Genomic DNA, 14,586 nt, shown 5'->3' with positions numbered 1-14,586 from the left:
AGCTTCACACACAGGCAACACATACCTGGCTTTAGAGTCTGAGTGTACCCTAAGCCGATCAGGCTAGAGTTGTTCACTTTGGCCTGAAAGAAAAAAGATAAGCCCAAGTGAAAACAGTGCCCCACAACCCTGGGGAAAAAAACATCCCATGTGTCTACCTCCAAAATAAGTGATGGCTTCTTCCTCAGATCCCAGCCATCAGAACCACATTGTACCTGCCCATGGCCATCTCATAAAACTCAGCATGAGATGTGTCCAATGCAGGTGCATGTGCTTTCCTGCTCCTGTGAACTCCCAAGGACAGAGCAAGGAGAATCCCGCTCTTGGCAGGCCATGTCCCTTTTAACCATTCCTTTATGCTCCCAACATCCCAACAAGGAGGCCCCTGGTCCTTTAGTTTTACATGCATGGCTGATGTTGAGGGAGCCAAGTCCTGTTCCCAGGTCAGGAGACTTAAAACAGACTGTGAGTTACACCAAGCAGCAGAAACATTCTGCAACATGACACTTCCTCATTCCACCCCGAAAGGGCAGTGTGACAAGAGAAGCCAGCTCAACTGGGTTCACCACAAAACCTGTGCAGTTCAGGGCCTCTGAGCAGTGCCATGGGTAGGCAAGACAAGATGCTCACCGACCAACTACCTGGTTCTGTCTTTTTAGAGAGATGCTCTCACTATGTAGCCCAAGGCTGCCTTTGAACTCTTGCTACACCATAGCCAAGAAAGACCTTGAACTTCTGATCCTTCTGCCTGCTGTTTCTGCTGTGCTGGGGATCAAGCATCAGGCTTTCCGTATGCCAAGCAAGCACTCGACCAACTGAGCTACAGCCCTGGCCTTGTTTTGGTTTGCTTTTTTCCCTGCTAATATGGCTTAAGCCCAGGCCCTTGCACGTATATACTCTACCACTAGAATGCATCATCCTGGCCATTGACACCCGGATGTGGACCATAGGGACTGGGAACAAAGTGAACATGAATAAGAATAAAACATTGAAGTTCCCCTCACAGTTTGCAGGATGGGGCAGGAACGGGTTAAAGAAAGTGGCTTAATAGCACAGCAGTCTGCTCAGAACCAGGTCTGGGAACGTACTTCCTCTGTGCTGTGTGCCTTTAAGGAAGTTACCCAATCAACCTCCATAAGCATTCAGCTCCAAAATAAAAATACCGATGATTTAAGAACCATAGTGGTGCATGCCTTTAATTCTCTGAGTTCGAGGCCAGCCCGGTCTACAGAATGTTCCAGGATAGCCAGGGGCCAGGGCTACACACAAAAACCCTGTTACAAAAAAAAAAAAACAAAAACCTGAAGGTCAGTTGTGATGGCACATGACTTTAATCCCAGCACTGGAGAGGCAGAGGCACATGGATCTTTGTGAAGTCTATACAGAGAGTTCCTGGCCAGCCAGGGACACAGAGTGAGACTGTGCCCCTACCCACCCACTCTCCAAAAAAAGAAACAAAAAAAATTTTTTTAAGTATCTGTTTCAAGTGGGATTAAGCGCAAGAATGGTCTTTGCCCAATGAGAACCTCTAGGCGGAAGCACAGGAATTCTCTCATGCTCAGGGTAATTCAAGGGTACCCACCGAAAAGCAGGCATCAGGGTCGACCTGATACTTGGCTGCTATTCCAAAGCGAGTGTTACTGTTTCCTGCTGTCCAGGCGAGATTAACAGCAGTCTCCAACTTCTTGTTCACCTTCTGATAAATGGAGCCACCAAACTCTGTCCCATCATTCCTGCAAGTAAGCATAGCAACAGATGTCCAGCTGTCCAAGGTCATGGGCTGGACCCAGGCAGAGTCACCAGCACCAAGCCATATGGAGAACAAATTTCACAAACCGAGGACTGAGATACAGAAAGCCAGAACAGAGCGGGACTAACACCAGAGTCTCGAAGTTTCAGAAGATAAAACATCTCACCAATCACTGGGAACTCTCAAGGGCACCCCAGACAACTACCAGAACAGCACAAAAACTCAAATTTGTTTCCAAATGCTCCTTTAAAAATGGAGTCAGACAGGGCTGAAGAGATGGCTCAGTGGTTAAGAGTACTTGCTGCTTTTCCAAAGGTCCTAAGTTCATAAACCTGCTACATCAGGCAGCTCACAACTGCCCCATAACTCCATCTCTAGAGGCTCCAACACCCTCTTCTGGTCACCATGGACACCTGCACACATGTGACATACACTCACACAGATATACACACACATATACACATGAATAAAAACAAACTTTTTTTAAAAAAACAGAAGCAGAAACTAGAAAAATGGGATTCTACAGAGCTTTCTACTTTCTACTGTTTGTGTCTTTACTTTTGTAAGTGATTCTGTCAAAGATGGTTGGAGGGAAGCCAAGGAGAAAAGACATGGCCAGAACGGTCAGGAAAGCTCAGGCCCCACATTCCTTGGAAGGCAAGTGTTATGATTTGGATATAGAGGAAGAGAACAGACTCACTGCAAGTTGTTCTCTAACCTCCACATGTACACGGAGACATAGGTGTTCACACACACACACACACACACACACACACACACACACACACAAATAAATGCTTTAATTATTATCTATGGAAATAGTGTTTGTTTAGAGCAATACCATACCATTACTGGTCTGAATAAGATGTTACTTCTTTAGCGTCCTCTAGTGGAAAGAGCAAGTTAGTGCTTCATGGAACTAACCCATACAGAATTACCTTTCTTTTCTTTTTATCTGTATGGGGCAGGGGTGAGGGTGGGGTGGGATGGATGCAGAGGCCAAAAGAGAGAGCATTGGATCCCCTAGAGTTTCAGATGGTTGTAACCCATGCAAAACAAGAGTGCTGGGAACCAAACTCGTATCCTCTCCAAGAGTAGCAAGTGCTCTTTTCTGACGAACTTCCCTCCAGCCCCAAAGAAGATTATTTTTATGGCTGAAATTTTTGATTCCCTCAAATCGTCAACGTCCTTCAACCTCCAAGTCCAGTGACAGACGAGCTCCAACCTGCCCATCACCCCACCATCCAGCAGTCAGTAAACTGTTAACCCCATCAACAGAGAGAAAATCCTATGCATTCCTGATTATCCACCATGGGATGGGACACAAAAATGCTAACAGGCCCTTTGGCTCATCTGACCCAAATGACTGAGGAAAAAAAATGAAAAGCAACCACCCTAGCCAATCCATGACACCCCTGTGGCACTCTCAACAAGACTGGCCCCCAATTGAATACTTGGTCCTCAGTTGGTGGAACTGTTTGGGAAGGATTAGGAGGTGTGTCACAGGGGGTGGGCTTTGAGGCTCCAGGACTCCCACCATTCCCATTGCTCGCTCTTTCTCTCGGCCTCTTGGTTGTGGATCAAGACGTGAGCTCTCCCAGCTGTCTTGCCTCTGTGCTATACCATCATGGACTCTAAACACTTTCTTTGATAAGTTGCTTTGGTCATGGTGTTTTGTCACAGCACTAGAAACGTAACGAAGACAACCCACACACACACACACACACACACTTACACATTAGTATGAAGCTGGAATTCGTCTGTCTTGTAGCCAACGGCAAAGTTGCTCTGGGTCACTCGGGACTTCGCAGTCTCAAAATTCATCTGGTAGCCAGCCAGCCAGCCCTCATAGCCAAGCACCAGAGCGCCACGGATCGAGGGCCCGGCGATGTCAAAGTCCACATCACAGCCCAGGTTGATATGCTCCCTCTTGTACCCTGTCTTGATTTTAGCATTTTTTTTCCTAAAAGAAAAAGAAATGTATTAAAGCCAAGCTAACTCACATTGACCCAATCCTGCTAAGGACTGTGTAAACACTGTAGTTGTGTGGTCCCAGTTTGAGTAGGAGGGAGGGAACAGAGGCGAGGTCGGTGACCAGTTGACCCTAAACAGCTGCTGAACCACAAGCAGGACACAACTTCTCCTGAGCTCAAATCTAGTCTGCAAAAGGCTACATCAGCACTGTGCTGTGCACACCACGGGAAGAGACCAGAAAGTGAGTGCCAACCATGCTCCTTTTTCCGGCCTCTCCCTATGCCTAACCCCACACCCTACACTGGCATCTATTAGGCATGTGTGTTGTTTTCCAAACCTACAGGAGAGGTGCATATCACAAAGCTACCCAAGCAGCAGTTTGAGGGAGATGGTCATCTTATTATTATTATTTTGTTTTGTTTTTTGTTTTTATTTTTTGAGACAAGGTTTCTCTGTGTAGCTTTTGAGCCTGTCCTGGAACTCGCTTTGTAGACTAGGCTGGCCTCGAACTCACAGAGATTCACCTGGCTCTGGCTCCTGAGTGCTGGGATTAAAGGTGTGCGCCACCACCACCCAGCGGGAGATGGTCATCTTTGTGGCTCACCCAGTAAGTGGCAAAGAAAGAAAGAAAGAAAGAAAGAAAGAAAGAAAGAAAGAAAGAAAGAAAGAAAGAAAAGAAAAGAAAGAAAGAAAGCAGATTCCTGCAGCTGGAGAGGAGGCTCGGGAGTTAAAAGAGCTCATACAGAAGACTGGGATTCGGTTTCTAACACCCACACTGGCAGCTCACAACTGCCTGCAACTCCAGTTCCTGGAGATCTGACACCTTTTCTGGCCTCTGCAGGTACCTGCTTCTATGTGGTGCACACACACACAAAGTAAGTCTTTTCCCTGTTTAGTGAATACAGTAGGAGAGCTTTTACTGCCACAGTCTTGAGACACCACTGAGTTCACAGCTGAGAGTCCTGGCAGTCCTGGTGTCAGGCCCAGTGATGCCAGATTCTCCGCATCTAAGAGCAGGTAGTTCAGTGTCTGTCAACTGTTTTTCAGTTGCCAGACAAGCTTAAAGATCCGAGTTCAAGTCCCGAGAACCCAGTAAATGCTGTATGCATAGAAAAAGTATCTGTAATCCCAGTAAATCTCTCTGGGGAGATGGGATGGAGGGACAGGAGGCTCACTGAAGCTCAGGAGCCAGCTAGCCTGGCACATATAGCAGTGAACAGAAGAAATCCCGGAGAGGTGGCTCAGTGGTTAAGAGCACTGGCTACTCTTCCAGAGGACCTGGGTTCAATTCCCAGCACCCACATGGTAGCCCATACCTGCCTATAACTGCAGTTCCAGGGGATACAACACCCTCACACACACATACATGCAGGTAAGACACATAAAATAAAATGCACATAAAATAAAAGTAAATAAATCATTGAAAAAAGAAGACAGAATCCTGCCTCGAGAAGGTGGGAGAGCAAACCTGAAGCCCATCCTCTCACCCCACAGCTACTCCGTGGCAGCTGTGCACATACCATGTACAAGCAAATACAGTAAAATAAATGTTTTTGAAGAGCAAATCTATCAAATAAAATTGAAACTATATCATATACGTGCAAAAGGGATCATTCCCTGGCCAATGGCTTTCTCAGCCCAGACCACAGAAACCAGGTCTGGTCAGAGTGCCGAGGACCACACAGACCTGCCTGCTCCTGGCTCTACGCACAGTGAGATTAAAGCATGCAGACCATGGGCTCTGAACCTATTCCCTCCCCAGAAGTCCCACTGTTTCTTGGGAAATGGCCAGTTACAGATCCAGGGCAGGAAACATACCAAGTAAGCCTGAAGCAGCTTTCCAAGGTGTCAGAGATTACCAGGAATTGGGCAAATGGATCTAATTGCTAAAATAAGAAGGTTCTCACCCAGGGGCTTCAAAGATGGGAAAATGTGAGCATTGGTAAGAACAGTATTGGCAATAGACTAAAATACATCAAAAGATGTTTAGTTTAGAGGGCCAGTAGTACGGCTTAGGGTAGTGGCGCTTGCTGCCAAGCCTAATGACCTCAGTTTGGTCCCCAGGACCCACATGATGGAAGGAGAGAACCAACTCCCAAGGCTGAGACAAGAGGATCAGAACTTGGAAGCCAGCCTGGGCTACGTAGTCAGACCCTACCTCAATGAAAACATGAGCGGCACACACCTGGACATGGAGGTAGGAGGATCAGGAGTTAAAAAAGCCAGCCTCAGTTACATGGAAACTCAAAGCAAGACTGGGCTACATGAGACCCTCTCTCAAAAGACAAAAGCAAGGAAATGCTGCTATTAACCGCAAAGTGTAGCGCCTGTGGCAGAGCCTCTAACCAACCGTGTGCACCACCCACACCAGTTTGCACAGTGCCCCCACTCACTGTCTCATGGGATTCTAGCTAGGGGTCCAACCGTCCAAAGAAAAAGGAGAGAGCTACAGCCAGAGTGACTCAGCCATCCCCAGGTCTCCGCTCCTCACGAAGCTAGGGAGGTTTTCCTTTCTCAAATGTCACTGGGATTTTTTTTTAAGCTACTTAAGTGGTGGTGCTAATTTGACAAGCACTCAAGAGAGACATGAGACACACTGATGGTTAGCAAGCAGGCTTCATCTGTGAAAGGCAACGCTTGGGGGGCGGGGGGTACTAATCCCTAAATGGGGTCTGCAGCCCCGCCTAGCTGTGGCCCACGTCTGGCTAAGGGTGGCCAGTGCTTTCCAGGCATCAGCAGAGCTTCAGAAAGCCAGCGTTCATTTCCAATCTGTCAAGAGCCATCAAAGCTCAACTTCCCAGCACACCTAGCGCCTCCAGCATACCCGAGAAACACCCTACCCAATAGGAGGAACCCAGGCTCCGAGGAGGAATGGCTGGCAGCGGAACTAGGAGAGAAAGAGCCTTCAGATGAACCTCGTCCAACTTCTAAAACAAGGAACACAGATGAGCTCAAAGCGAGAGGAGCTCCCCAAAGCCAACACATGTCGACCTGAAGGAGCTCCAGAGTGTCACAACTGAGACAACCTGAGCCACGACATCAATGATGCAGGTGACTATAACTCACAGAATAAACGTCCAAGAGTCTATCCTAACATAAACACTGATGAGGGGCTGGCAAGATGGCTCAGCAGGTAGAGGGGGTTGTAGCCAAACCTGATGACCCGAGCCGAATCCCTGGGACTAGCATGGAGAAAGGAGAAAACCACACCCAGCAAGTTGTTCTCGAACGTCCACATGCACACTGTGGTGTGTGTACACACACACACACACACACACACACACAAATGTGTGTGTGTATATATGTATAGGGGTTTTTTGTTTTGTTTTGTCTTGTTTTTAATAATAAAGTGCTGGAGAGATGGTTCAGCAGTTAAGAGCACTGGGTACTGTTGCAGAAGACATGTGTTTCATCCCCACATGGTGGCTCACAACCATCTGTAACTCCAGTTCCAGGGAATCCAATGCCTTCTTTTAACCTTGATAGGTACCAGGCACACATACAATGCACATACATACATGTAAGCAAAATACTCCTGCACATAAAGATAAATACAGCGAAATAAAATTTAAAAACAAAAGTAAAACTGGTTACATAAGTGAGGGAGTAGGACAGCCCTTCCCCATGGTAAAACCCCATGAGTGAGAAAGGAGTGATGGGAATAACTACCAAAAATAATGGCGGAGGCTAGATAGAATTGAAGGATGTGACTGACCCAAAGCATGATGAGAAAAAGAACATTTACAGCCTTAGTGTCTCCCGCTGCATATCTACTGAGAACAAAGCTAGAGAGTAGCAGCTTTCCAGTGGAGAGACCCAGCAAATGCCACGTTAGCCACGTAATCAAGGTCTGTATCACCAGTCAAGATATATGATAGCGGTCTTCCTGACGGCATGCACCATGGACACAATGAGGTGCCACTTCTTCAGCTGCCAAAAACTACACAACCTGAATGTAATCAGGAGACATTAGCAGACCAACCCAAGTAGAAGGACATTCTGCCAAGAACTCTCAGCCATTCTTCAAAACTGTCCAGGTCACAAGAGAAAAGGATGGAGAGAGTGTCCCAGGAAGAGACCACAGAGGAGTTTGATGCCATGGAGGATCTGGAACTGGATCCCGAGCCAGGAAGAAAATGTCAGTCAGCGAGGCAACAGTTAACAGTGTGGTACCAACGTTCACTCTCTGGCGCTGATCTGTGTTACAGCCACAATTGCTTAATGACAGGGACACAGTCTGAAAATTGCATCACTGGGTCATTTGGTCATTAAGCAAACATCATGGGGTGCACTTACAGAAACCCAGATGGCCATGGTTAATCACTCAGCCATGGCCTCCTGATGCACCCAAGGGACAGAGCACATACGAGATGCCCAAGGGCGGCAATGTAACCCAGCACATGCATTCACAGTAAATATTTTATAAGGAACACACTCTAATGGGAAAATGCACAGCGAGTACAGGAACCAGTCACACACTCAGGCCATACCATCATCAAATACTGTGACAGGCACATAATTATACATGGGGAGGTAACAGAGTGGGTGCCGTCTATGACAACTGTCACATACTCAAGAAATGCACTGTGCCTCGAAATATTATGTAGTAAATGGCTGTATATTATATATACATTATGAGTATATATTATGTACTGGGTTTTAATTTAATCTTTAATGATATAAGATTTCAACATTAGAGGGAGCTAGGGGAGAAACAGAAGGGAACTCTACATGTTACTTTTATCACAATTTTCTATATAAAAACTGCAAATTATTTCAAAATGAAAGGTTAAACTGAGGGGGCTGGAGAGATGACTCAACATTGAGAGCACCGGCTGCTCATGTGGAGGACCCAGGTTCAGTTCCCAGCACCCACACGGCAGCTCACACCTCTAATCCCAGCACTGGGGAGGCATAGGCAGGCAATCAGAAAAGGAAGGGAAAAAGAAGCACAGAATCACAAACAATGAAGACACATGCCACTGAGCTGTGGATGTAAAAGATGATTCAGATGGTAAATTTTGTTTTGTTTTGTTGGGTTTTTTTTTTTTTTTTTTTTTTTTTCAAGACAAGGTTTCTTTGTGTAGCTTTGGCTGTCCTGGAACTCACTCTGCTTGCTCTCTAGACCAGGCTGGCTTAATCCCAGCACTTGGGAGGCAGAGGCAGGCAGATATCTGTGAGTTCGAGGCCAGCCCAGCTCAGATGGTAAATTTTATATGTGTTTTGCCAAAGCAAAAACCTGCCAAACCAAAAAACGAAGACTTGAAATTTAGTAAAAGCCTAGACTCAATCATCAGTGGGCAAAACAACCTTCTCCTGATTTAGGAGACTCACCATTCTGAGTATGAAATCACAAGAGTGTAGGCTATTCTAGAAGGGAAGAGTTCTTTCTAGTCCTGTAGAGCCTCAGGAGCCGAGGGAGACCAACCTGCTCTCTTTGCCCTCTGATCTGTCAACAACCAACAGGACCTGGCAGCCCCAGGAGCCACCTTGTGGTGAAGCTCCCGAGATCTCAGTGTCTCAGAAAGCTGGGAGAAGGGCCCTCCACACCTACAAAATAGGCCGGCGACAGTGACCAGTTAGCCCCTGCTTCCAAATGCCACCTCTGCCCTTCAGCCTTGGCCACTCTTGTTATTGGCATCTTTGAATAAAACAGATCAACTTGGGCCGAGTGGTGGTGGCGCACGCCTTTAATCCCAGCACTCGGGAGGCAGAACCAGAACTCATCTCTGTGAGTTCGAGGTCTGCCTGATCTACAGAGCAAGATCCAGGACAGGCACCAAAACAACACAGAGAAACCCTGTCTCAAACAAAACAAAACAATAACAACAACAAAACACAGATCAACTGGGACAGAAAGCCTGCAGCCTGCAGCCTGGCACACAATGACATCGTGGGATCCTAGAACATTGGTCTGTGTTCTCCACTACCAAGGACAATCCTTAACCCTGGAAACACAGCTCAATGGGTAGCATGCTCACTTGGGATGCATGAGCCCCGGCTGTGAGCCTTACCACCCCAGAAACTGGATATGGTGGCACATGCCTGTGATTGCAGTACTTGGGAGATGGAAGCAGGAGGATCAGAAGTACAAGGTCGTCCTTGCCTACATGACAAGTTCAAGGCCAGCCTGGAAACCCTGTGTCAAAAGGAAAAGAGAAGCTCCTTGGGGCAAACAGCATCCTGGCCCAGGCGCCCTCAATCCCCAAATGAGCCCAGGAACACACAAAACCATTTGTTAGATACTTGCATTTCCTAATGCTTGCTGCAGCCCAGCCCATTAACAGACAGACATATGTGTCCTGGCCAAAACACCACCACAGACCTCACAGAATGTATAGAGCACGGACCAAGGCGGCCTCACTGTTGTCTGGTTGGTTTTTGTTCTTTGACATGGAATCTCACTATACAGCCCCGGCTGGCCCTGACCCTCAACCCTCCTCAACCTCCAGCCTCCCCGTTTAGAGACCACCTTTAACGTGATGTCATCCCTAACACCAAAATCCTTTGGTGTGAAGGACTTCCAAGGCCCACAGCATCCTAAAATGTCCTCGTGGGACAAAGGTGGGATCCTTACCCGGTGTTAGGCGAGAAGGATGAATCGAAGGTCAGCTTCAGTCCACGCGCGAGCTGTGCGGAAGAGAGAGGTGGTACATGTTAGCTGAGGGCAGGGCGGTGGGTGCTGCGATGGGAATGAGCCGCGCCAGCCAGCCTGACCTGGTCTTCCACGGTGATCTCGGTGCCCAGGGTGTTGTCTGTGTTCCACTTCTCTGTAAACGTCAGCCCGTACTCGGTCCATCTGTACTTGGTTTCCAGGCTGCCGTTCACTTTGGTGGTCTCTGTGTTGGCGGAGCCTGAGCTGGTAAATTCCTTAAAGGAGAGAGAAAGAGTCTCAGCCTATAGTCCAGCCCGCCCTCAGGACCTCTCAGCCCACAGTCCAGCCTGCCCTCAGGACCTCTCAGCCCACAGTCCAGCCTGCCCTCAGCACCTCTCAGCCCACAGTCCAGCCTGCCCTCAGCACCTCTCAGCCCACAGTCCAGCCTGCCCTCAGCACCTCTCAGCCTACAGTCCAGCCTGCCCTCAGCACCTCTCCAGGTCCTTAAGCAAGAGTCCCTGGCATGTCCAGGCAGAACTTTTTCTACAGTTCAGTTAGATACTGAAAATACAAAGGAGTGAAAGGCCTGCTACCAAAAGGAACCTTCTGGGGAGTTCTTTGGAAGATAGCTTCCTTCCTCCCCTAAGGCCCTGAAGTCTAGACAGGAAACCACCCAGCTTCCATGCTGTCTCTAGTCTCAGACAGAGAGAGCCATTGAGTAAAAGCTGACACAGCAGAATTCTAAACCCCACACTCTTCCTTCCAACAACTGCTGTAGATACAACCTAAAAACAAGGATGTGTCTAAATAATAATGAAACATTAAAAACCTAGGTAGGTAGAGAACACCTTTAACCCCAGCACCCAGGAGGAAGAGGCAGGTGGATCTCAAGCTGGGTCTACATAATGAGTTCTAGGGCATCCATAGCCATGTAGAGAGACCCTGTCTCAAAAATACTAAACTAAAATAAATAAAAATATAGGTCAATAGGGCTGAAGAGATGGCTCAATGGTTTAGAGCACTTATTGCTCTTATAGAGAACGTGGGTTCAAGTCCCAGCACCCACAATGCAGTTCACAATGACCAGTAAAAGTAACTCCAGTTGCAGGAGATATGATACCCTCTTTTGTCCTCCCCAGGTTCCTTGCATACATGTGGTGCATACAAACCCTCTCCCCCCCCCCTCTCTCTCTCACACACACACACACACACACACAAATAAGTCTTTAAAAAGAAAAAAGAGGCTGAGCAATGGTAGTGCATGCCTTTAATCCCAGCACTTGTAAGGCAGAGGTAGGTGGACCTCTCTGAGTTCAAGGCCAGCCTGGTCTACAGAGTGAGATCCATGACAGCCAGAGCGACACAGACCCTGTCTCAGAGAGAGAGGGGGGGGGGGGGGGGGCTGAGTAGTGGTACACATGCCTTTAATCCCAGTGCTTGGGAAACAGAGACAGGTGGATCTTTGTGAGTTTGAGGCCAGCCTGGTCTACAAAAGGATTTCCAGGACAGCCAGGACTACACAAAGAAACCCTGTCTCAAAAATCTAAAAGAAAGGAAGGAAGGAAGGAAGGAAGGAAGGAAGGAAGGAAGGAAGGAAGAGAAAAAAAAGAAAGGAAAAAAAGGAAGAGGGCTGGAGAGATGGCTCAGTAGTTAAGAGCACTGACTGCTCTTCCAGAGGACCTGGGTTCAATTCCCAGCACCCACATGGCAGTTCACAACTGTCTGTAACTGCAGTTCCAGGGGACCTGACATCTTCACACCAATGCACATAAAATAAAGTTAAATAATTATTAAAAAGAAAAAGAAAGAAAGGTTCAATTTTAAAGTAAGAAAGAAACATCAAGGACGGATCAGGTTAGAGGTTTCGGTCAGTGGCCGAGCACTTGCCCACAGTGATTGGGCTGAGAGTTTGAGTTCCTTCCGACACCACAAAACAACTTGTAAGAAAGCGACAAACATAAGGACCATTTACCAGAGGCCACTCTACTGGAGTCCCAGAATACCTGCCACACAGAGAGGACAATGGAGCAAGCACAAACAGCCACAAGCCAGATAGGCAGCTGCTTCGGGCCCTGCCAGCCGGGCCACAGCAGCCCCGACTGGTCAGGAACAAATATACTGTCCCATGCAAGTTGAGCAACTTACCAATCCATTCTCAGACTTCGTTTTCAAATCAAGTTTTATTAAGCCAAAGCCTAAAAAAAAATAAAAAAAAAAAAAAAACCACAAACAGGTTAACTAACTAAGCCAGAGGGGTAGGAGGCGTAGCTCCGCAGTAACAGAACAATCGCTAACAAGCTCAAGGCCCGAGATTGGATCTGCAGCACTAGAAAAATAATAAAAACGTAAAGCTAGGCCACCTCTGCCTTCCTCCTGGCCATCCGGAAGGGCTTAAAGAAACTCACCGCAGCCCTAGGAGATGGGGGTACCTGGCCTCCACCGCTGCTTATGGGAAGCCAGTAGAACAGTGGCAGACAGAGAGAATGCAGGCCGCACCGGTGCCCATGCAGGGCCTGGGGGTGGGGGGAGGTTCCCAGCAGCTGGCAGAGACACAGTCATCAGGCCTGGTGGGCCCATCAGGCTAAATTTAGAATGGCATTCTACTAGGGCAGACGCTGGAGCTTGCAAGAGACTACATCAGCTACTTGTCCTGCAATGCCCGGGCCTCACCACCAGGTGGCGCAGAGCTGCAGGAAGCGCATCCTTTGGACTGGATACATAAGTTGCCAGCTGGGAACTGACCACCAAGTGTCCCAAACATGCCAACCCTGTTTGTAGGTGAAAGGCCTTCCATTCCGCCATTGCTCCCGACTCCTTCCTCCAACACTCACCGTAGCCCTTGGTGAAGACATCCCTGGCAGACTTGCCAAGATCAGCATATGTGGGAGGCACAGCCATCTTCTGCCACAACAAAAGAAGCACCAATATGAATGAACGCATTTGGTAATTATGAAAATTAGTTTACCACCAGTAAAAGTTATTTGATATAATTAAACAACCAATAAAAATCACCCAGCTCAAAAGTCCCAGGCATCTTTCCCTGCCTGTTGTGGGTGTGACGGGAGCTGTCTCGCCCTTCCTTTGAGGCCAGAGCTGGAGGAGCTTGGTGATCAGCCTGTCTTTAGCAGCCCCAGGCCTAAGCACACACCCAGAGCACAGGGAGAGTCAGTCAATATTTGATGAATGAATGAACTGTCAAAGACACACTCCCAGGAGCCAGCCACTTAACTGAACCACAGAAGAACTCTCGCCAATACGACGTATCTTCTTACAAACGCCGGCTGTTTAGCCGGTAACCGGGGGGAAATCAGTTTCCCATGGCAATCGACGTATTTTGTGCATGGCTCTGATTTCATGCTCTCAACAAGTATCAACAGAGTACTTTTACGTGCCACCACCAGCCCGACTTTTCACAGAATTTTCACATTTCGGGGACCACCTTTCCTGTAGGACAAGCTAGGTAAGTAACTCCTCACCATGAAGAGAAATCCAGGCACGTACTACAAAAGGGGATCTGGGGCCAGCAAGATGACTCGGGGGCTCTTCAGCCTTTTGCTACCAAGCCTGGCTACCTGAGTTCAATCCTTAAGCCCCACGTGGTAGGCCCCGCCCCCAGCAAGTTGCCCTCTGACCTCTGCGCACACGTGCACACACACATGAGTGTGCACACACACCAATAACAACCACAACTAAATATATATATATATATACTTTTTTTTTACTTTTTTTAAAATGTAATTTTAAAAATTGTAAAAAATTAATTTTTTTGTTTGGTTGGTTTTTGATTTTTTGAGACAGGGTTTCTCTTTGTGGTTCTGGCTGTCCTGGAACTAACTCTATAGACCAGGCTGGCCTCAAACTCAGAGACCTGCCTGCCTCTGCCTCCTGGAGAACTGGAATTAAAGGGGTGAGCCACCAACACCTGGCAATTTTGTTTTAAAGACAAGATCTCATCTAGCCCAGGCTACCCTGGAACTCACCATCTCACTGTGATGGTTGATATGGTCAGGCATCACCTAGGAAATGGACCTCCCGGCTGGTGGCACCGTTCTCTAGACTGAGATCCCTGACTGTCTAAGTTGAGGGAGGCAGCAAGCAGAGCGGCAGCAGCACTCGGCACTCTCCGCCCCCTGACTGTGGATCGGCTGTGACTCATTGCTTCAAGACCCTGCTGCCTTGGCCTCCTGCCCCATGCACTGCACCCTTGAACACTGAGCCTCAATAAACGCTTCCTTCAGTTGCTTTTGTCAGGGTATTTTATCACTGT

General features: G+C 47.8%; 1 protein-coding gene across 1 annotated transcript in view; it reads right to left on the bottom strand.

The window, feature by feature from the left end:
• Vdac1 (voltage dependent anion channel 1) overlaps positions 1–14,586 on the bottom strand; it is a 29,922-nt gene that overhangs the window by 1,860 nt on the left and 13,476 nt on the right. Inside the window, exons 2-8 of the mRNA XM_059270535.1 lie at positions 13,151–13,220; positions 12,465–12,514; positions 10,442–10,594; positions 10,302–10,354; positions 3,486–3,713; positions 1,583–1,733; positions 26–83 (exon numbers count right to left, since the gene is read on the bottom strand). Of these exons, the coding sequence (XP_059126518.1) occupies positions 26–83; positions 1,583–1,733; positions 3,486–3,713; positions 10,302–10,354; positions 10,442–10,594; positions 12,465–12,514; positions 13,151–13,217 (760 nt within the window). The 5' untranslated portion in view covers positions 13,218–13,220. The remainder of the gene's footprint in view (positions 1–25; positions 84–1,582; positions 1,734–3,485; positions 3,714–10,301; positions 10,355–10,441; positions 10,595–12,464; positions 12,515–13,150; positions 13,221–14,586) is intronic.

The sequence above is a fragment of the Peromyscus eremicus genome, chromosome 8a (assembly GCF_949786415.1).
Source record: "Peromyscus eremicus chromosome 8a, PerEre_H2_v1, whole genome shotgun sequence".
In the NCBI taxonomy this organism is placed as follows: domain Eukaryota; kingdom Metazoa; phylum Chordata; class Mammalia; order Rodentia; family Cricetidae; genus Peromyscus; species Peromyscus eremicus.
This window is presented reverse-complemented; position numbering and strand designations above follow the sequence as displayed.